This window comes from Mizuhopecten yessoensis, unplaced genomic scaffold, assembly GCF_002113885.1.
Source record: "Mizuhopecten yessoensis strain PY_sf001 unplaced genomic scaffold, ASM211388v2 scaffold11177, whole genome shotgun sequence".
In the NCBI taxonomy this organism is placed as follows: Eukaryota; Metazoa; Mollusca; class Bivalvia; order Pectinida; family Pectinidae; genus Mizuhopecten; species Mizuhopecten yessoensis.
Genome location: NW_018408918.1, coordinates 1,217,131 through 1,240,849, shown reverse-complemented (window position 1 = coordinate 1,240,849; position 23,719 = coordinate 1,217,131). Strand labels below are relative to the sequence as shown.

The following is a 23,719-nucleotide window of genomic DNA, read 5'->3' as shown; positions in this document are numbered from 1 at the left end:
AAGTTCATAAACTGACAGAAAAACATACACTAACAATCAAACATAATATCTTACCTGGTAAATACAAGGCAATTAAACAGACAAACTAATTTTGAAGCATCCTCTAATCTATAGAGTTAAGATGACCGTGTAAAAATAAATTGGCAACATGGCATAAAGGAAATGTATTACTCACCACCACTTCGCCTACTTTTAAGTGACTTCTGACAATAAAGACAATATCTTGTTTACAAATGTTGATAAATATTTTAAATCAAAGCTGCTCTTTGACCTTACTTTCATGATTTGAACAATTTTGAACACTTGTAATTTGATCGAGCTAGTATAAATCCAGGTTTTCAATTTTCTTAAGATTACAATTGATGAATAATCCCCCACCTTTTGGATCATTTGAGTCATATGGCCTTATCATTTGAGAAGAATTCTCTATCAAATTCTCGTAGGTTATTATGTAAAATTTCTACTGACATTATGGGAAAGTAACAGGTAAGTTAGTTCCTGTATAGCGCTTTAAATTTGCGGGGTCAATATTTCGCTGTGCCACCGAATCACATGTGTCATGCAAAGTCCTTTGAGTGTCATCATTTAAGAGTTAAACCACGAAATACAGGTAAACCGTTTGAAAACACTGATCCTGAGCGTTGTCATCCGCCAGTGACTTCACTCGAAAGAAAATCAAATGTGTATGTACCTTTGTAGGAGTAAACTGTAATCAATTAATCATCTACTGTGTACACATAAATATGCTGTGGTCACTTATATAAGTGTTGTTTTTACATGGACTGCCCAGTTTGAGTTAATGTAAGCTTGCATAACAGCGTTGGGTTACAAGTATTTTCAACCTGTTGTGATAAGGTCTGTTAAAGTAGTAACATTTTCGATAATTTCACTGGTGTTTAGAATTCGCGCATATTAGTCAAATTGCAAATATAGCGAAACTAAACCCCCACAAAATATAACCACTATACAGTAATAAGATATAGGAACAATTAATTCATTCATTAATACAATTCCATGACACAGATCCACTGTGTAGTTAAATAATCACGTAAAAATGGAAACTTCATTTTTGTTTAACAAAACAGTCCAAGGCCCCTGCATGCTAATTATAATATCTGAAGGTAAATATAATTTTAATGCTATAATCAACACATCACTTCATCAGCTTAGTTTCGATGCACCCATAGTTGTACTGAGTTCCTCCTCGGGGTCCGTGAGGTGTCGGGGTGACGTCATAGGATAGGACCTTCGGTGTTCGGGTGTTTGTGTCTGGGTAGTTATTGGGCTGTAGAGGTTGCTTCCGTCGCTACTGTTCTCACTCTGATTCAGGAACTCGTCACTAGGGTAATACGGAGGGGGAGGCTCGTCACCTGTCAGGAGGAACGCTAACCATCGTCAGACATAACATACAAAATAGCAAAATGAACAATACATCACATACACTGTTATGTATAAACTGTTACATCATGTGATACCCAGTTCTTATAACAAACAGTCGAGCTTGTTTGTTGGGGGTTTAACATCTTCATAAAAGGTAAAGTCAGATAATGGTGGGTGATTTGGGTTAAACTGCCGAAATGTCTCTCCCAGATACTGCAGGGATGCTCGACAGGAGAGGAAGGACAATTATCTTTTTTGAATACATGTAATGATTAGAAATGTAGAGACAGTCCAAGATAAATACCTTGCCACCTTGTTTACATCCAACATATTTCAAGTTCCTTTTTTCTCTTTTTTTGTTAAGAATTCCTTTATGTTTACCTCATTTGATCACCAAACCCCTTTATGATGCCAAACGTTCTCTAAACAAATGCTGGCAGTGTACACAAGGTTTTACTTAAAATTTATCAGCACTTCCATTGCAAAAATTTGACCTGAACTTTTCTGTTGCATCTGTTCAACATTTTTTTTATTAAGATTGATTCATACAAAAGTGAACAAACATATTATTCTCAAAAACTTTCTTGGATATTTAATCTTGTAATGTTGTTAAGCAAGAATGATAACACTGAAAAAATCACTGGCTACCTGCCACTCTTCAAGTGTTTAAATAGTTTTGTTTTATGATCCTTTTTTTTCTTTCTTTCACAAACAAAGATAAAATTCTCAAAGATAATAACAAAATGTTGAAAACTTGTTTGACTATGCAAATGTAATGATACTCGTTCTTGTTAACACATATGGAAATTACTGTTTGTGGTGTGTAGGTGATGGCGGAGGATCTCAGAACAAGGGACTAACTTCTGTGCCCTTATTTATCATTCAACACGGTTTCGCCTAAGATATTTAAGATATCTGGTTTACTTTGGTAAGATTAAGACAGTGTTTCTTTCTTTCTTTTAAATAAATCTGTTTACAAATGTAGCCGGGTCAACTCTACATTGGTTTATGACAGAATAATCAATACTGTGATTCCATTTTAGTGGTTTATTTCATATCACAAAGAGGACCTCTATCAATCTGACAGGGGTCTTAATGACAATACTTATAACGGCTTGTCGTCTATATTCAATTCATTTTATGATATTGCTGCACTTTAAGTTCATAGTCTGTAGGTATAGGTCGTCTGTATAGATTGTACGAGAACGTGTTACATGCTCTTCATGTCAAGTGCAGGAATGCAACTCACGGGTACACGTACGAACACGCAATCACGTGACAAGAAAATTAACACGACAATACAATACAGGTGAAAAATACTCAGGTGGACATGTGAACTGCACAAACGGGTTTGACAAGTACATGTATTAAAATAGATAGCGCTAGAGATACATTATTTAAAAGTACAAAATAATTAATACTCATATTACCACTTTAATATAATATATAGAAAGTCTGAAAGATTTTGATCAATCTATATTTAAACAAAATACTCACTGCCACACAAATTCACTAAAAGTAACATGTAATATATTTTAACATTTCTTCAAAACACGTTTTTTTGTGTCTTTGTTTCTGCACAGAGATTTGCTAGATTTTGCCACAGGAGAATGTTTTATTCTGGTTAAGTGACAAACACATTTTGGGCTACCAATCATAAGTTTCCTCACAAAGAATGGTAAATTATAATAATGTTCAAATTTTAATCATCTTTTCAAAATATATCTAAAACTTGACTCCAAGTTTTAGATATATTTTGAAAAGATGATTAAAAGATGATTAAAGTGTCCTGTTTTTGGTCTCAGACAGTATTTGTTGTCCTCTATCTCACCTCAGCTGTAGATCACATTGTACTACACACAACTCAAGTTGTAAATAAATGTTGGTCTTCTATAGGGGGGGGTGTCAAATCTAAGACACACACCCTTTTTTAAAGACCTATTTGTTGTACATGCCAATAATAATCTGTCATGTAACTTGACATGGCAGGTATTGTTTTATGGCAGGTGTTGTGTGGATATAAAGTGTCTACAGCCGACTATGTGAGACATCAAACCTTTTACCATTCATCATCGACCAACTATAAGTTTTCGTATCTAAATATGGGAATAAGTGATGTATTACGTCTTTAATACATCTTAAAGAAGAGAGTCTCACAACCATTTTTTTGTGTATACAGGTGTGTTAAACATAGGCCCTATTTAACAGAAAAGTAATTGGAAAACTAGATTTAACTTTTAAGTGTGGGATTCATGGATGCCCCTGCACCCAATTTATCAGTTCCTTTGCACTGTAAGAGTAGACATTTTTGCCGAGTTTTCCCACATTGAGAAAACTAGTGTGGAAATATTTATCGATTATATAGATTATACATGAATATATAGATTTAAGAATGATATTAGAATGAAAAATATTTCGAAACCCTGAAGAGTTTAAACTTACACATTTCCACACCTGAAAATTTACAGTAAATAGTGTTGTAGATATGAATATGAATGTTCTGACAATGATAAAACTTCAAAGTCTGATGTCAATACATAAAACCGTACCCAAAATATCTTCCGAAAATCTTTATGCCTACCCTGTATTTAAAACATTGAGTTTATATTAAGGTCAGAGTGACCCAATTCTTTTATGTCTCATATTGTTTAACAAACCTTTAAAGCACCTTCACAACAAGTTGACAACTGATACACATTAATTACATGACCAATCAGAAATAGGTTGACCACCTACATGTGTTTCTGGAGTAGTCTGCATGCTCAGAAAAAGGAGGGGGGTCTAGTCGATGGGACTTCCGTTTATACTTTTTCACCCCATCCTTGGCCTGTTTCACATATAGCTGTGTGGCTCCAGCTCCTGAAACCAAAGAAAGACACTGTTGAAGAAATCAAGAATATCTTAAATACTGATGTTATAATGACCAAGGAGTAAAAGTCAATTGATTTCAACAGAAAAACTGATAATCAAACACAAACTAAGCTCGATCAATTTGGAACTCAAAATTTTCATGCATCAAAGTAAATTGAAATACTTTGATACTAAGACACATTAAATAAAACACAGTATGTTCTTATATAAATCATTTATGAATAAATTCTTGCATGATATTAGAAATCATGATCGTCTCAAGGGAAATGACATAAATGTATTAATTTGCCCAATAAATAACACTGTATGCCAGGAAACTGTTGCCTAGTCAATCATTCGCCGTTTATACAGGGAATTAATGTTATGTACTAAAGTTTGTTGTCATGATGAATTCTCCCTAATTGCAGGGGATGAAAAATTCCCAGAATACAGTATATGAAATTTACAACATCGTGTATAACAAAAAGGCAATGGAAGAGTGATTGAGGGGCAATACAATATATATCTATGACTTTTAGCCATTTTGGAAGCAAATGGACCCAAAATACTTCTACAACTGACCTGTATATTTCACCTGCTCCAGTTCCTTTCCATGGACATCTGGCAACTGGAAAGCAATGTCCTACAACAAGACGATTAATCTCAATATCATCATATACATTTGGTTACACCAATCCAACTTCATATTCTGGCGGAAGAAACCCGAGTGATGAAAATATGCGTGATCAATCAAATATTGTTTTTTCATCTGAATTTCTCCCACCTTCAAAGGTAAGTCTCCCGTTTTAGCCGGGAAAGATCAGCTTGCCAACCCCTAGGGGGAGATAGCCTCGCGCCGATTAGCATGTGTTCAATTGTGACGTCATTAAAATGCGTCACCGGTAATTGTGACGTCATCAAAAATGAAGGGCGATATTCATACCCCATATGTGTTTTTTTTTTACAAACAGATTACTGTCGGTGGAGTTGTGACTGAAATGATAGGATTGGAGAAAAATAATCATCCCCTAACTTGAGGGTGTAACAGAAATCTCCAACCATCAGAGTTATTTTTTGGTTGTCAAACTCTCGGAAGAGCCTTGGGTTAGATAACCAAAAACATCACTCCTCGGGTTGGAGATGTCTCTGTCACACTCTCAAGGTAGGGGAAGATTCTATTAATCAATCAAGAGGCTGTATGTATGTGGTAGTACTTTACTTACCCTCTGTGCTTCAAATATCATGGCACATTTACTGCCCAGCTCTACATAGGCCTCGGACACTCTTAATAATCCCTCCTTCATACGGATCAACTTTACAGCCTCGTTCTCACGGACCCTCTCGCTGACTGTTAAAACAAAAATATCATCTTTCAGATTAGCAGTGGCAATACTATATATTAATTGCAAACAACTACTTTTTTTAACGTGTGACTGTAAATTACATTATGGCTATCAAAATAATGTACTTTTAATCATGCAACACTGGATAAATAACGTCAAACTGTACTTTCAAAGTTTAACTTAATAAACAATGTATGTATTAAATGTGTCACAATGTTTCAAACTGACTTGTTCCTTTGTTAAGCTATGACTGAGTGAGCGATTTGTTTTGTTTACCTGAACAATGATGTGACGAAATTGTAAATTTCATCTGTCACCCAACACTGGACATTTTGCCTATCGATAGAGAGTGCATACAATGTATCGAATAAGTTACTGGTAGGGTGTAGATCTAGCACACTCTCCTGTTTAGCTCAATATTGGGTCATCCAGTTGACTCATCTGGTGCCCCCCTTGCCTCTGTTCATATTTTGAGTTTTCCAGCTGAGTCATCTGTATGAACCACTTGTGACCTTAACACTGTTCTTCAGAAATGAAAAGTTACACTGTACAGTAGATAAACAAGGTTAGTTTATTGTTTTTGTTTACTGATTTTGTTTTTATAAATAAGGCTACATTGTTATTTTTATAAACAGAATTACACTATAATCAAAATAAACAAGGTTACAGCGTTCTCTGGGTAAATAAAGTTACACCGTATACTTGTTTAACCAGATTACATTGTACCGTAGACCAACAAAGTTACAGAGTACTGTCATACCTTCAACTTCAGCGACTTCTCTAGCTCGCTCAGCCTGGCCCAGTCGACCCTCTAACATACTGATTTCAGATGCTGAAGCTCTCTGCAATAAGAAAAGTAAGATGATACATGCTAATCCTTAACCTTATCTATATGTTGTGTAAGATTTAAATTTCTTAAAAAACATATCAAACTTTCCTTTGTCTAGCTGGTACATGTATATTATCTCTTAAATTGCTTCACACGTACTATTCGACTTTTATGAATGTCCCTATCTTTACGTAATCTCCCAGATGATTTTTTTTATTGAACTGACTTATAGAATGCAATTGCCATCACAGTCATTTATGATGTGATGTGATGGTATTTTAGCTTAATGGTAAAAGAATCATACAGACTTATCTGTATGTTTTAAATTTGGTACAATAGGTTTTTGTTTATGTTATGGCTGAAGAAACATCAAATACCCCAGTTTGTAATTATAATTGTAAGGAATTAGTCATTTTCGAAATCCAAGGGTTCTGCTCTAGATACACATCTTTTATACACCCTAACAATATCTCATGATAAAAATTGAAAGCCCTATACACACCACTGTGGATGATACATATAGACTAGTTTGATAATTTTGTATGTACAACAAAAGAATCCCACATCAGCATAACAGTAAAACTGACTGGCTTTGAAGGTGCATGGGTGTCCCTACTCTGTAACTATAAAAGGGACAGGTATCTGCCAAGCGCTAATGGGATTGATCAGGTTATTTTGTACATGATACCAATCAAATAGCTGCCTTTGATTTGTCCTGACATATTAAAAGGGTGCAGAGAAAGTATGTGTATCAAAAACTGAACCTTTGGATTTTGAAGATGGAAATTAGTACAGAAGTTTTATTCCCGAGAGAGCTATACAAACATCACAAAGTTTATACCTTGGCTGCTTTCCTTAACTCCTTCCTGATCTTAAGTTCCTTTTGCTCACATAATGCCTGTTTAAAAGAGAACAATATTCCAAAACATTATTTTTATAATCATACAATGTACATGCAGATGTGCTACTTTCAGAGCTTCAATCTAGCTCTCGTCGAAGTTAATAGCAAACAAGTATGTTTTTGGTCCTGTTGTATTAACAATGAGCTGTACAATGATATACATTTTAATCAGAGTGTTACCAATTTAACAAAGAAAGTTCCTTAATACCATCTATCCTATGTGTCTATGATTTCTGGAATGGTCCTAAAGGTAAAAGGTACCACTGCATCAGTTATAAATTTGAAGAAGAAATCAATTTCAAATTTTTGAAATTTCTTTCTACTTCTTTTATTTATTTGGAGTACTTATTCATATCACCCTTTATATATAGAAAATGAATCAACATATTAAAAGGACTTGTTTTTGGCTTAGAGTTACTTCCCTTGTAAAGGCATTTATTTATCATTTTGATATTGTGCATTTATGATTCTTCCACACCAGCATCGTTGAAATCGTTGAAGTTAGGATTTGCACTGCCAGAAGTTTGATCCTTGCAGGTATTTTTGGTGTTTTTGTTACACAAACTTCAGACAACTTAAATTCTGCAAAATGTATCACAAGAGGTAATTTACATGCATATGGAACACTTTTGAAGAAAAGGATTTTATTTCGAAATTTCCATATATCAATACTACCAGGTAATCTTATTTGTTAATTTTGTTATAACATGTATTTCTATAAGGGCTATTCCATAATGTATTGTATAGGGGAGGTGGGAGTCACCTGTATTAATATATTATGGGTGGTAGGGTTAAATCCGGATCTGCCTTCCATTCCTTATATTTAATCAATTTTAAGATTTTATCGGTGGTGGATTCTCTGAAAAAGTGCCTCCCACATGCACCTCTCCCCTACAGTTACCTAATTATGGAACAGTCCTGAGAGAAATATGTATAACTTACCAAGTTTTGTTTGGCCTGGGCCACATGCTTCTCCCCCTCCAAAATCATCTCAAACATCTGTCTGTATTCCTTTAGATGATCTGAAACCAACATATCATCTGTTCAACTTCTTTGTACATAAAAAACCTAGTCGAACATAATCATTTAACAATATCAAATGATTGCAAATATAAATTCACTTCATTCAGTAAATTTGATGATAGTTTTTAGATAACATCAATAAGGTCAGTGTGTTTGCCTAAACCTGACCTAGGATTTTTAGTTTAGGTACTTAGGGAACTTATTTTACTGTATTTTTTACAAATATCACTTTCTACTGGTTTATTGGTAATTTAAACAAATAAGCCCTTTAAAACTGTTCCATGCATTGATATTGAAAAGGTACACTGTCAGATGAAATTTTTTGAATTCAATGCATCATTGACCTATTGAATCTGAAAGGAAAAGTTGGTTTAGAGTTGTCATTTGGTGTCCCTAACATGTCTCATTGAAATACAAATGATTCCTGAAAATTGGCATTCTGCCTTTTTACAGCCAACTAAACAATAAACCACTTGAAGACTGTTTTAACTGCTTTGATGTTCACTAGCTGACTATTAAGCATTTATTTTTGTGTCCAGATTAGTTGCCATCTGCCCAAACTGTTCTGTATTTGTTGACAATTGTACTGTCCTTGAAAGGGTTGAAATAGCAATTGAGACATGGTCATGCTTCATTTTTTCAATGGCATATATATATATATAGGAGAGGCAACCGTACATTTGAACATTTCTGTTATTTCCATTTTGATGCCACGTTGCTCTCTAATATTAGATACTGGTCAGGGCGTAATTAGCTATCCATGAGTTATTTCTGAACATTTGCTCTAGATGCTATAAATGTATATTAGATGACACACATTTTCCCTACATCCTCATTGGTTAAATCATAATCCTGTGGTGATCAGTGATTTGTAATATTAACTTTGTGTTACTATTTTTAGAAACAGAAGGTCAATATATATTTTTTATTTTTTTCATTATTTCAATTGCGCTCTCTGCCAAATACAGTACATGTACATTCCTTTTGACAATTTGTATACGTTCCATTTTGTTTCATGATTTAAATATTATTTTGCTAGCACATCTAATATAACAATTACCACCTCTATACATCCTCATTGGTAGTATCACAATCCTGTGGAGATTGGTGATTTGTGATATTGACTTGATGTTACTATTTTTAGAAACAGCAGGTTAATAATATTCACTTTATGACATCATTTCAATTGTGCTCTCTGCCAATTGCAATACTTTCCTCCTAACAATTTTCCTAGGTTCCATTTTGTTTTATGATTTAAACATTATTTTGCAAGTGCATTTAATATAACAATTAAGGACTCTTATTTCAGTGAATGAGGTTATAGGAACATGAGAAAGTGATATTGACAGAGACTTCAACAAAAGTCTAAAACTGTTAATATCACATGAATATAAATACCACATATACAATTTTCAGATACATTTACGTTTTATAGCAAATACCAAATTTAATACAAATGATAAACAAGAAGAAATTAAACTTTACATATAAAATCCCTCTGTACATCTGTCCACTGTGTGTTCAACTCAGAAATTTGGTTTGTCACATCCTGAAATATAGGAAATAGGTTAACATCAATACACAACATTCTTCTCTTTGGCAGTTGAAAATTATATACACAAATGTATACACATGTATATGTTTAAAAACCGTTTACTTGTATTGGTTTCATTCTCATGATGAACATTCATATTAATATGATAAAGGATTTGGAAACAAGGAAACTGATTAAGGACCCCTGTCCCATTCCGGGCAGTACACTAGATAACTCAACTGTACTCTTAGAACTTACAAACAGTAACATCCCTTTAATTTTGTTTTGGATATAACTGTAGTGGGATTGGGTCAATGATCAGAACTGATGTTTATCTAACTGCTCTGTTGGTAAGAGCTACTGTATTGTGATCAGAGGGTCAGGGTTCAAATCCTGCCATGGTCAAACTGCATTTTTTTTCTCAGAACAATATTGTAGATTTGTTTCGTTTACCTCGGTATTTATGTATCTTGATCATTGATTTTCAGAAATGATAAAACTTTTGTCATATTTGTAAAAAGAAATTCCAATTAAAAGTTTCAAGTTTTGGCACTGGGATCCTTTCTATACAAATATTTCATGACAGTGCCGTACCATTTTTACCACTAGCAGCTTGACTCCAGATTTACTCTAATGAAACACTTTGGATTCATGTCCCACTGCACTATCAGTTTTCCTTTATACAGTAGTCATATAATCATATAAGGAGGCACATAAGTCTAGTGGTAGGACGCCAGGCTCGTGACCGAAGGGTTGCGGATTCGAGTCACGGTACGACACTGTGTTGTATCTTTGAGCTAGCTACTTTACTCCGCTTATTCCAGTCCACTCAGCTGTAAATGAGTACCTGGTTGGGCAGTGCTAGAAATGTTGAATGCTAGCTGTTAGCACCGAAATGGCAGCTCCGGCTGTATGCTCCCCAGGGAGTTGAGAAAGATATTGGCTAGTTGCAAAGGCCCTATAACCACGGAAAATAATTTGTGAACCGCTTTGAGACGACCTACGAACTAGGTTGTGATAAAGCGGTATATAAGAACCTCAAATTATTATTATAATAGAATCTCCCTTCAACTTCCAATTGGATATTTATAACACTTATACATTTAGGCTAGTTCACTTCTGTTGACTGGAGAGCTCAATCGGTTAAAACAATATTTATAATAATCTGGAGTCCGTTGAATAAAGACTAAAGGGAAGTTATTTGGTAATTCCTGTCACCAAATATTTATTACAGGACACTAATCTTAATAAAATATGAGTTACCTGAATTGCTCGGTTCTCTTCATTTGCCGCCCACTTCAGCATATCATGAGATGCTGAAAATAAAAAATAAAAATATTCACATATATTGCATTTGACTTACCTAGATTAGACTCCATATAAATTACTTATCTAGGTTCTAAGCCCCCATTTAACGACCTTCCGGAACTCTGAGCCCACTGAATGACTTACCTCGGTTCTGAGACCCCATAAATGGCTTATCTAAGTTCTGAGCACCCATAAATGACTTACGGCCAGAGCTCCCACAATGCATATATGACTAACCTAAGTTCTGAGCCACCATTAATGTCTCACTTAGGTTCTGAGCCCACATAAATGACTTCCCTAAGTTCTGAGCACCATGAATGACTTACCTAAGTTCTGAGCCCTAGTTAAGGACTTACTGAAGTTCTGAGCCCTAGTTAATGACTTACTGAAGTTCTGAGCCCTAGTTAATGACTTACTGAAGTTCAGAGCTCCCATATGCATTATGACTTTCATAAGTTTTGAGCCTCCATTAATGACTCTCTAATTAGGTCCTGAGCCCCCAAAAATGATTTCCCTAAGTTCTGAGCTCCATGAATGACTTACCTTAGTTCTGAGCAACCATAAATGACTAACCTAAGTGCTGAGCCCCAATAAATGTCTTACTTAAGTTCTGAGCTCCGTTAAATGACTTACTTAAGGTCAGAGCTCCCATAATGACTAACCTAAGTTCTGAGCCACCATTAATGACTCACTTAGGTTCTGAGCACCGTTAATGACTTACCTAAGTTCTGAGCTCCCATAATGACTTTCCTAAGTTCTGAGCCCCCATTAATGAGTCACTTATTAGGTTCAGAGTCCCCATAAATGACTTCTCTAAGTCCTTAATCTTAACCCCATGAATGACTTACCTTAGTTCTGAGCCACATGAATGACTTACCTTAGTTCTGAGCCCCATGAATGACTAACCTTAGTTCGGAGCTCCCGTAAATGACTAACCTAAGTGCTGAGCCCCAATAAAAGGCCGCCAATAAATGACTTACTTAAGGCAAGAGCTACCATAATGACTAACCTATATAGCTAAGGTCAGAGCCACCATTACCTAGTAATGACTTACCTAAGTGCTGAGCTCCCATAAACGACTTTGCACTACTTCTCATGTCCTTCACCTCAGACATGAGAACGTTCAGGTCAGCATTTCCAGTTCCATAGGATAATAACTTTGCACTGCTCCTGGAATAAAGATTAATATTTGTTCAGTACAAACCCTTAGCCATAAATATGTACAAATATATTTTCAGTGTAATTTTAACTAAAATACAGGCGAACTTTACCTTGTCAATGTGAGAGCCTCTTACGATATAAAAACATAACTTAAAGGTGAAATGAAATTAAGTTTATGTATCCTAGGCTATATATACTCCCCTACCTACATATGTACATGAACAATTGGTATTGTACTTGGAATATAAGCCTCTCTATAGCTATACCTGATAGCCAATGTAAAACTCAGATTTAGTAAAAAATCTAACCATTGAGAATCACATTCCATGAATATATTTCCAAATTATTGAAATATTTCCATCAGAATTTAATTTGAAAGTCATTTTGTTCAATGATTGTGATATAAAATAGTTTGACTACTTAAATTATATCACATTCTTAGATAGCATCAGCCTTAGCAATAGAAGTTTTTACACTTATTTCTCAATTTACTCTGCTTAAATGGATGAGACTAAATCATTACAGTTCAGGATCAAATAATAGAGACACAATGTCCAGAATACAATCACAGACTCAATGCCCAGAACACAACTACAAGTGTACATGTACATTCATTGGATGTGGTGTTATTTGTAGGCTATATATTGTTATCTTGCTTTTTACAAATGCATACATTCACATAATATAAATATAATTTGCTATCATTTCAAAAACACCACAAGAGTGCAATGACCAGAGGTAATTAACTCAGAATATCAGTTAATGTGTGTAATTTAATCTTGAACCCTACAAACTATTTTTAATTTGTTAAAAGCTTGAAACGCAGAAAATGTTTGCACAAGCAATTAAATTGAAATATATATAAGTATACAAAATATACCCCCCCCCCCCCCCCCCCATCTAAAATGGAAATATTAGCCCTTAGCGCGAACGGGATTTAGGGCGAACCAACCAGTTACCTGGATCATGAACCAAATTCATAAAATTCAATACGTTTACATGAAGTCTGATGCCAAACACACCTGCGTATAGCTCTGGAAGCCTTCTCCATTATGATTGAACAGACAGTAGCGTTGTTATTTCAAATAACAATGTTTGTTATACACAAGTTTATCACAGGTGAGCACGTTTGTAAACAAAGCAACTTTGCTTTCGTGTTGTCAAGCGTTCCTTTCATTTTAAAACGACATTTTGAGCGGTTCATATTTATGGGAAAACATGTCGCTGAACATTTTGGTTACCCAAGACCGTGTATCAGGTAAATGAACAGTCACCAGATTCAAACAACAAATTGTTTACATTCCCGCGCAACCGAGTCAATTTCCGATTTCCATTTCACAACTGGTTAATATCACAGGAAGTATTAAACATAAGGGAGATCACTCTACATACAATGATCAGCAAAAGGCCTATTAGGCATGTAGATCCTTTTCGCTGGACTGATTTATCTAATTACATATATTGACCATTTTTATCATATAATATCTGGCTTATATATATCCACACACGTTTAAAAGAATCTTACTGTTTGCCGAAATTACATGCCTTGGACATTTTAGGTGCCCCTTTGTCCATCTTCTCCCAAATTGGACCAATACGCAAATAATCAAAATGCTTAGATGACTTATGAAAGTCAGATGATCCTAAAATCATGAGTATTTAACTGGTAGTTCCACGTGATGTTAAGTGTTAGCCCCTTTACATAACTGGTAGCTCCACATGGGGGACAGGTGTAAGCCCTTATAGAATGTATATAACAGGTAGTTCCATTTTGGGATAACCATTCATTGAAAACTACAGAATAGTTTAATGTTATCAAGATAAGTAGTACCAGATAATGATGTACGTGTAAGTAACAGTGATATTGATTTTTTTCCAACAGAATATCACTTCGTGTATATTGAAAGCCAATGAGCTTAAACTTCCGAAAGTAAAGTATAAGAGGTATCTTAAACCCTATTGGAATCAGGAGTTAAAAGAGGTACACGGAATTATGCTTCAAAAAAGAAAAAGATGGATAGATGAAAATAAACATAGGGAACCTACTGTAAACAGTTATAGAGAGTATAAAGATGTCAAAGCTGATTTTAGAAAACGACTGCGGAACGCTTTTAACCGGTACATGTCGGAGGAATTTGAAAAAATAGATCAGTCAGGAGAAATAGATCAGAAACTGTTATGGGATTAATTTAAGAGTAAGAAAGCTAGGTCAAGATATACGCAGACTAAAATAAAATATGGCGGTAAAACATTCTGTAAACCTTATGATATAGTGGAAGTTTGGGCTACACATTTCGAAAACCTTTTTAAAGATGTTCAGTGTAATCTTTTCGACAAAGAGTTTTACGATAACATTTTAAAAAGCGTAAGAGATATTGAAAAGAATATACACAATGAGCGCGACGTTTTTTTAAAATAATCAAGTCACTGCTACAGAAGTCGAGAAATAATAAAAAATTTGTAAAAGTTAAATAACAAAAAAGCAGGAGGATTCGATGGAGTAGTGTACGAGCATCTCATTAATGGGAACGAACATTTATTTAGATACCTAACAAGGTTAATTTAACCTTGTAATAGATAATGAATATATACCTTCTGATTGGAAGAAAGGAAATATTTTTACGTTATATAAAGGGAACAATAAACCAAAAGATGATCCCAATAATTACAGAGGTATCACGTTATTACCAGTTATTTTAAAGTTTTTGAAATGTTAATATCAGAAAGAATAAGTTCAATTCTTCAATCAGATACATTTCTATATAGGCAACAAGCAGCCTATCAGAAAGGTTTATGTAGTTTATGTACATCATTTAGTTTACAGGAATGTATAAAATATAACTTAGAAAATAATGATAATGTTTTTGTTGGATTTTTAGATAGCAATAAAGCATTTGATACGGTATGGCACGCAGGCCTGCTATACAAACTTTATGAAATTGGCTTGAACTCGAAAGTATGGAAATTACGTACTGAAAGGAATATATACTGGTGTCAAAAGTTGCATTATTTGTAATAGATTACTATCAAGATGGGTAACCATGGAGAGAGGTATTTTACAAGGGAGCGCATTATCTGCGAAAATGTATTTAGTTTTTATTAATATGTTGCTGAAAAATATTGAACAGAGTGGCAAGGGATCAATGATCATCGACTTTAGAGTTAATATACCCACTCAAGCTGATGATATATGCCTTGTAAGCAATACATATACTGATTTGTAATATATGCTACGGATGTGTAAAGATTATAGTAAAAAATGGAGATTTTTGTTTTCTAACACCAAAAGTAAGATAACGTATTTTAATAAGAAAAACAAAATGAAATGTGCTACTAGTTTTTATTTATATGATAATATTATACCGGAAGTTGAAGATATTGTTCACGTTGGTAGTATGTTAAATAATAAATTCCAAACATATGAACGTACAATGCGTGCTTGTAGCAAATTAAAAAGTGGTACAATGAGTTTCATTAAGAGTGGTGTACATCCTTGTGCGTTAAATCCAGTTACTGCCGGAAAACTTATCAAACAAGTTGTATATACGTCAGCACTATATGGTTGTGAACTATGGATTTTATCAAAATTAAAGAAAGGGTTACTTTTGTTGGAAAGAGCGCAAAGATTTATTTTAAAATCAATTCAAGGCTTTAGCAACAGAACACGTACTGATATGTGCTATGGATTGATTGGATGGACATCCATAGAAAGTTATATAGATATAAGAAAATTATTGTTTTTTGGAAGGTTGTGTTATTTAGATAAAAATACATTGTCATCACGTATATTTTTAAGAAGACTATACGCATCAATGCTGAACAGATCTGGTGACCATTTTGGACTTTTAAATGATATTTTGAGAATTTTGAAAAAGTACAATCTTTATAATATGATGAACAAGTATATTCGAACGAGTGTATTCCCATTAAAACGGCAATGGAAAATAATTGTGAATAAATCTGTGTTCGCACTGTTCGCACTGTTCTTCCAGTCGTTGTAAGTCTTCGACTTGTGAGACTGTCCTATATTTTGTTGTCATCGATACTTTATGGTGTTGAAAGAGGAACATGATTGGAAAGAACGAATGTCAAATGATAGTGATTTTAACAGATTTGTAATGGTTCATAATATATTGCAACCACATATACTATTTAAACTGGCAATGAAATTCCCGGAGTTTAAAGATTCGATATTATATGTTACGAAATTAATAGTTAATATTTGTACTGGTTAAGCCAAAGAGCTATGTCATAGATGTGGTATTATTTACCAAGATATATTAACTCATATTATATTAAAGTGTAGTTATACTGAACACCTATGGGACAAGTTGTGGTGCTCTATCGCAAACATTAGTGATACTGATATACTGCTGAGTGCGTACACACACTCTCTGACAGATCACGATTTAATTCATATTTTAATTGGGGGACAAATGACTTACGAATTAAATGTATTAGACATGAATGAATTTAGATTGAAATCAGTAGCAGCTGTCGAAAAGATGCACAAATTATACTACCAGTAGTGAGTAGATATAATCTCACACCCCGATAAAGATTAATATAAATAAAATAAAATAAAATAATAATATGAATGTTTCATATGATACGTATGTATTACCTCATCACATAAACACTTATTAATGACATTTATTGAATGTATGACTTCAATGTAATTAAGTCTGTATATGTTATGTACGTTATTTGGTGCTTAAGTGTATTCAATATGATTATTTTGTAATGTTAATATGCTTAGATGACTTATGAAAGTCAGATGTTCCTAAAATCACGAGTACTTAACTGGTAGTTCCACGTGGTGTTAAGTGTTAGCCCCTTTACATAACTGGTAGCTCCACATGGGGGAAAAGTGTAAGCTCTTATAGAATGTACATAACAGGTAGTTCCATTTTGGGATAACCATTCATTGAAAACTACAGAATAGCTTTGGATGATATGTTATCAAGATAAGTAGTACCAGATAATGATGTACGTGTAAGTAACAGTGACATTGATTTTTTCCAACAGTAACGGCGGCTTGGGGCGGTGGTACTACTACGTAGGGAAATAAGTTTAATTTTAAAGAAAGGTACAAATAACATATGGAATATGTGTTGTTTGAATGACACAACCGAAAAACAGAAAGTCTTGACAAATACTAATACATTTGTAGATATATAAAAAACACATTGTTCTCTTCTTTCATATTTGGGGTTGCAAATCTTGGATGTAAATAAACTAGTAGCTCCACATGGGGGCAGGTGTAAGCCCTTATATATAACAGATAGTTCCATTTTAGGACAGCCATTAGTCCTTATATATAACAGATAGTTCCATTTTTGGGACAACCATTATTCCTTATATATAACTGGTAGATCTATTTTTGGGACAGCAATTATTCCTTATATATAACTGGTAGTTCCATTTTGGGACAGCCATTAGTCTTTATATATACTGTAACTGGTAGTTCCATTTTGGGACAGCCATTAGTCCTTATAAATAACTGGTAGTTCTATTTTTGGACAGCCATTAGTCCTTATAAATAACTGGTAGTTCTAATTTTGGACAGTAATTAGTCCTTATATATAACTTTTAGTTCCATTTTTGGGACAGCAATTAGTCATTATATATAAATAAGAGTTCTATTTTTGGACAGCCATTAATCCTTATATATAACTGGTAGATCTGTTTTTGGCCAACCATTAGTCCCAGGGGCGTTTCTAGGATATTTGAAAGTGGGGGTGTAGAATGTAATGTTTCGCCGAGCGGAGCGATGCGAAAAAATTTTGGACCTTTTTTTGGCTAAAAAACATAAAATAATTGTGAAATGCACTAATGTAACGGTTCCTGACTTGGAGCATGTATATTTTATAGTTAAAGTGTCAGGGTGTTTATGTGTTTAACTACTGAATATGATAAATTGCCATATTCAATACAATATAAGCAGATTACGATAGTTTTTTTTTTTTTTTTTTGAAAAAGGGGGGGGGGGGGCGTACGCCCATTACGCCCTCACCTGGACCCGCCCATCCTCACCTGGACCCGCCCATGAGTCCTTATATATAACTGGTAGTTCTGTTTTGGTCCAGCCATTAGTCCTTATATATAACTGGTAGATCTGTTTTGGGCCAACCATTATTCCTTATATATAACTGGTAGTTCTATTTTGGAACAGTCATTATTCCTTATATATAACTGGAAGTTCCATTTTTGGGACAGCCATTAGTTCTTATATATAACTATTAGTTCCATTTTGGGACAGCCATTAGTCCTTATATATAACTGGTAGTTCTGTTTTGGGCCAACCATTAGTCGTTATATATAACTGGTAGTTCTATTTTGGGAAAGCTATTATTCCTTATATATAACTGGTAGTTCCATTTTTGGGACAGCCATTACTCCTTATATATAACTGGTAGTTCTGTTTTGGTCCAACCATTAGTCCTTATATATAACTGGTACTTCTATTTTGGGACAGCTATTATTCCTTATATATAACTGGTAGTTCTAATTTGGGACAACCATTAGTCCTTATATATAACTGTTACTTTTGTTTTGGCACAACCATTAGTCCTTATATATAACTGTTAGTTTTGTTTTGGGACAACCATTAGTCCTTATATATAACTGTTAGTTCCATTTTTAGGACAGCCATTAGTCCTTATACATAACTGGTAGTTTTGTTTTGGGACAACCATTAGTCCTTATATATAACTGGTAGTTCCGTTTTGGGACAACCATTAGTCCTTATATATAACTGGTAGTTCTATTTTGGGACAGCTATTATTCCTTATATATAACTGGTAGTTCCATTTTTGGGACAGCCATTACTCCTTATATATAACTGGTAGTTCTGTTTTGGGCCAACAAACAGTCCTTATATATAACTGGTAGTTCTGTTTTGGGCCAACCATTAGTCCTTATATATAACTGGTAGTTCTGTTTTGGGCCAACAAACAGTCCTTATATATAACTGTTAGTTTTGTTTTGGGACAACCATTAGTCCCTATATATAACTGGTAGTTTTGTTTTGGGACAACCATTAGTCCTTATATATAACTGGTAGTTCCGTTTTGGGACAGCCATAATTCCTTATATATAACTGGTAGTTCCATTTTTAGGACAGCCATAAGTCCTTATATATAACTGGTAGTTCCGTTTTGGGACAGCCATAATTCCTTATATATAACTGGTAGTTCTAATTTGGGACAACCATTAGTCCTTATATATAACTGGTAGTTCCATTTTTGGATAGCCGTTATTCCTTATATATAACTGGTAGTTCCATTTTTAGGACAGCCATAAGTCCTTATATATAACTGTTAGTTCCAATTTGGGACAGCCATTAGTCCATATGTATAACTGGTAGTTCATATTTTTGGGACAGCAATTATTCCTTATATATAACTGGTAGTTCCATTTTGGGACAGCCATTAGTCCTTATACATTCCTGGTAGTTCCGTTTTGGGACAGCCATTATTCCTTATATATAACTGGTAGTTCTAATTTGGGACAACCATTAGTCCTTATATATAACTGGTAGTTCTATTTTGGGACAACCATTAGTCCTTATATATAACTGTTAGTTCCATTTACGGGACAGCCTTTAGTCCTTATATATAACTGGTAGTTCTAATTTGGGACAGCCATTAGTCCTTATATATTACTGGTAGTTCCATTTTGGGACAGCCATTAGTCATTATATATAACTGGTAGTTTCATTTTTGGACAGCCATTATTTCTGATATATAACTGATAGTTCCATTTTGGGACAGCCATTAGTCCTTGTACATAACTGGAAGTTCCGTTTTGGGACAGCCATCATTCCTTATATATAACTGGTAGTTCTATTTTGGGACAGCCATTAGTCCTTATACATAACTGGTAGTTCCATTTTGGGACAGCCATTAGTCCTTTTATAAAAGTGGTAGTTTCATTTTTGGGACAGCCATGGAAACCTGTGGAAAGTGATAGCAAACTTATTCCCAATGACGAAGAATCATTTGTCTGGAAGGGAAAATCTGATAATTTCACGAGTGTAACTTTCTATCATTCAATCATGACTGTGTTGACAGCTTTATTTGTAAAGAGTATCGCTTTCCTCGAGAAATGATAAGAAATAGATCTGATCGAGAATAACCAGAAACTTGACAGAATCTTTATATTAATGTTTCTTTTCCTCTATAGTAGCATACTATGTTGCCATGCCTATAGGATGCATGTCCCATTTTATTCCTTAGTTCAAAGCCTGTTCTCAGGAGCAAGTTTTTCTAGATTTGTTGACCAACAAAATGTTTATCCAGAACCCAGTCTTCGTTGATGAAGTTTGTTATACATGAGCGGATCTAAACGTTTTCTGGATTAGACGGGCTTTACTGTAGAGGCTGGGTTTTTTTCTGCGAGGTACTAATTTTCGCGATTTTTGCAGTATTGGTTTTCCACGAAATTAGGAATTGAATCAATCCAGTAACGCTTAGTGCCATTGCCACTTAACCTATAATCTGTCAAAATAAGATACCGCGAAATTGAGCATTTAGGAAATCTGAGAAAAATAGGGATCGCGGAAAAAAACACTTACAGTATCATGATAGATGGGTTTATGTAGTCTCTCAAGTTATTTTGATGCGTCTACAGTTCCTGTTGCTGTATTGTCTTGTAAATATTGGTTATGAATATTTCCCTGTGCGTCGACGCTCTGGTAAGTTAAAAAAAATCTAATGCAACTACTGTACAAACCAAAAAACGATAGCAAAATAACTAGTTTAGAGAAATTTTATTCATACAGTCAATATTTCTTAATACAATAACAAGATTAATTAATAAATACAGTGTAAATATCTGTATTAATATTTTGAAGCAGCCAAATGCACTAAATATTTGCACATCTGATTTAACAATGAATACAACAACACTGCTTCATTTACATATTATATCTCCATATAACAATGTTATAAGCATTCACATATATGTATTTCTTTCTTTCTTTCTGCAACTAGCACCGTAAGTATCTGATAACAACTGACCGAATACTCTTAAGCATCCTATTGTATATCTACCGACAAAATAAATGCCATGGCGACAACAAGAATATATTAATCAAAGGCGTGCTGTGAAATCAGATATTTTCGTGGTGCCCAATTTTTGTGTTTTCCCGACAAAACACCATTTCGTGGGTACATGCATTGGCATATTGCAAATAAAATATCAACTCAAATGGAGAATAGCTTTATGTAAATCTTGTAACTACTTTGTGGACCTATGTTTTCGTGGATGATGAAATCAATGAAATAACAAACGCCACAAAAATCAGAACTTTATGTAAAAAATGGTACAGCTCTGCCAAACGTTGGGTAAACAATTTTGTCCCATCTGCAGTTTGTGATATCATTAAGAGAAAACCTCTTTTTAGAGAACACAGCGTTAAAAACACCTCTAAATCTCACAAATACTGTTATTCTCATGTTGACTGAAACATGTATAAAGATACCATCTGTAATAAATGATCACTATATGGATTTCTCGAAGGTGGTCTCTGAAAACAGGTTTGTTTGCTTTTGCAACTTAAGATATTCAAAACCTGTTTTAACAGGGAATCATTTTTCGAAAATCAACGCATGCGTAGTAAAGATACATACAATATACAGTGTAGGGAACGTGGCAAAAAATATTTTGAACAAGAATTTTTCTGATGAAATTTAATGCAAACACTTTTGTATTTGTCATTCTGTTTTTGGACTATAGAAAAGTTTAGATAGCGTATTTAGCTGCACATTTTCAGTTTAATATACTATGCACTCAAAGATCAAGCAATGATTTAAACGCTGATATACTTTAAGTTCAAGCTTGATATAAGAAATATATTGCATTTCTACTATATACAAATGTTTTAAATGTCCAAATATAAGTATTTAATCAGAAATACATTTGATATAGAGAGCTATTCTGAGATATCGTCCAGTCTTTTTTCTAATTTAAGTTTTTTGGTGGAACAAAAAGTTTTGACTGCAGCGTGCCTACATCCGTCAAGAAGAGGTTCAAGGACATCTGATTCGTCCTTGATCCTTCCCATGTCGTCATGCTGCCACGCGGGCACCGGAATGGCCTCCTCTTCGTGGACCAAAGCATTCACCGTCATAGGACTGCACTGTATAAGGGCATTTAGACGCCTACCAGGAGACATTTCAACTGGCTTCGCTTCTAGAAAATTCATCCAAAGAAAATATTAATATTTATGTATATATTATGACAATCTCATGTGGTATTTGAGTCAAAATGACATATATTCATGAATACAAATTCAAATGCTTGCCGTTTATAGACATAATGTATGTGAATTGAAATGTCACCATGATACGGAATACTAAGGTATAAAGAAGAACAGTTTTGGTGATGATATCATAACGTTATGCCATTCACGCATTTAAGTTGGACAAGAAGATACACCATCAGTGCTGTTGTCACAGTTCCCTTTGCTTTGCATTGCTAATTACTTGATGGTATTGCTTACATTAAAGAGTTATCGAAATTTAACATACTGCTTCTATTAGATTTACTGGATAATATGGATGCAATCGGGGACATTTCTGTTTGGAAATATCATAATGTTTCTTATTTCACAGGCTTAGCCGCGAAAAGTCAGATTACCTCCCGATGTAAAAACAGTATCACAATAGTATGCTTGAAATATCACACATACCATATCTTATGTAACTTATAAGAAAATATCTTGACGTTCTGATGTGTCAGATACATAATGCATAGCTGTTCATCACAGCCTTTTCAGAAATTGTTTCTTACAAAATATACATAATATTTTTACAGCACATATTTATTAGTTTATATCACTAAAAACCATATTCATAAAATTTATGATGCATGTTATGTCGCAGTAACAGCACTACCCTGTACATATCTATTAAAAGTAATAATGTATCAACATAAAAAAATATGATATTAATATTGTGCATAAAGTAACATGATATACATTGAAGATGAGTGTTAACCTATGCTTGTACATAAAGGTGCCAGTATATGTTTCTGTCGCCGCATACACTTTGATATACATAAATGTACATATACAATATGCAAAAAATATAATACATCATACTAATAAACATATCGTTATGTTAGTAATACGTACTACATGATTCCTCTACAAACAACTTTCAATTAGCCATAAATAATTACCATGATTCCATGCCAACTAAACTTTTCTTCGTAAAATCTTCGCATCACAACCTCATACAGTTATATCATGATGAAATAGACAAATTGTCATTTTCGAGGATTAACTATGGAAATTCTATTATAAATTCACCTTTCTTAAAAGGACCTTAGTAGTATACAAATACATGTATAAATAAAAATGAAAGGTGTCGTTAATATCCAAA

The 23,719-nt window shown here is 34.0% G+C and overlaps 2 protein-coding genes across 2 annotated transcripts in view; both read right to left on the bottom strand.

The window, feature by feature from the left end:
* Window positions 1-751: 751 nt before the first annotated feature.
* LOC110440282 lies at window positions 752-13,673 on the bottom strand. Its single transcript, XM_021483256.1, has 11 exons — window positions 13,352-13,673; window positions 12,223-12,338; window positions 11,124-11,176; window positions 9,812-9,875; window positions 8,246-8,325; window positions 7,244-7,300; window positions 6,334-6,415; window positions 5,454-5,578; window positions 4,813-4,873; window positions 4,117-4,239; window positions 752-1,370 (listed from the first exon to the last, which is right to left on the bottom strand). Exons 1-11 carry the CDS (start codon window positions 13,378-13,380, stop codon window positions 1,162-1,164), a joined length of 999 nt encoding a protein of 332 aa, XP_021338931.1. The 5' UTR covers window positions 13,381-13,673; the 3' UTR covers window positions 752-1,161.
* A 7,446-nt stretch (window positions 13,674-21,119) lies between these two features.
* The window catches only part of LOC110440255 (gamma-aminobutyric acid type B receptor subunit 2-like), a 52,356-nt gene continuing 49,756 nt past the window's right edge, over window positions 21,120-23,719 (bottom strand). The window contains exon 21 of the mRNA XM_021483205.1: window positions 21,120-22,526. Coding sequence (XP_021338880.1) covers window positions 22,267-22,526 — 260 coding nt within the window. The 3' untranslated portion in view covers window positions 21,120-22,266. The remainder of the gene's footprint in view (window positions 22,527-23,719) is intronic.

Bases quoted from the DNA above. Each gene is read 5' to 3' on its own strand.
- LOC110440282 (XM_021483256.1), bottom strand. From the start codon at position 13,380: ATGGAGAAGGCTTCCAGAGCTATACGCAG. The intron at 8,326-9,811 runs GTAAAGTTTAAT...TGTTGGTTTCAG, and splicing joins TGTACAGAGGGATTTTATAT to ATCATCTAAAGGAATACAGA. The intron at 5,579-6,333 runs GTATGACAGTAC...TTGTTTTAACAG, and splicing joins AGAAGTCGCTGAAGTTGAAG to TCAGCGAGAGGGTCCGTGAG.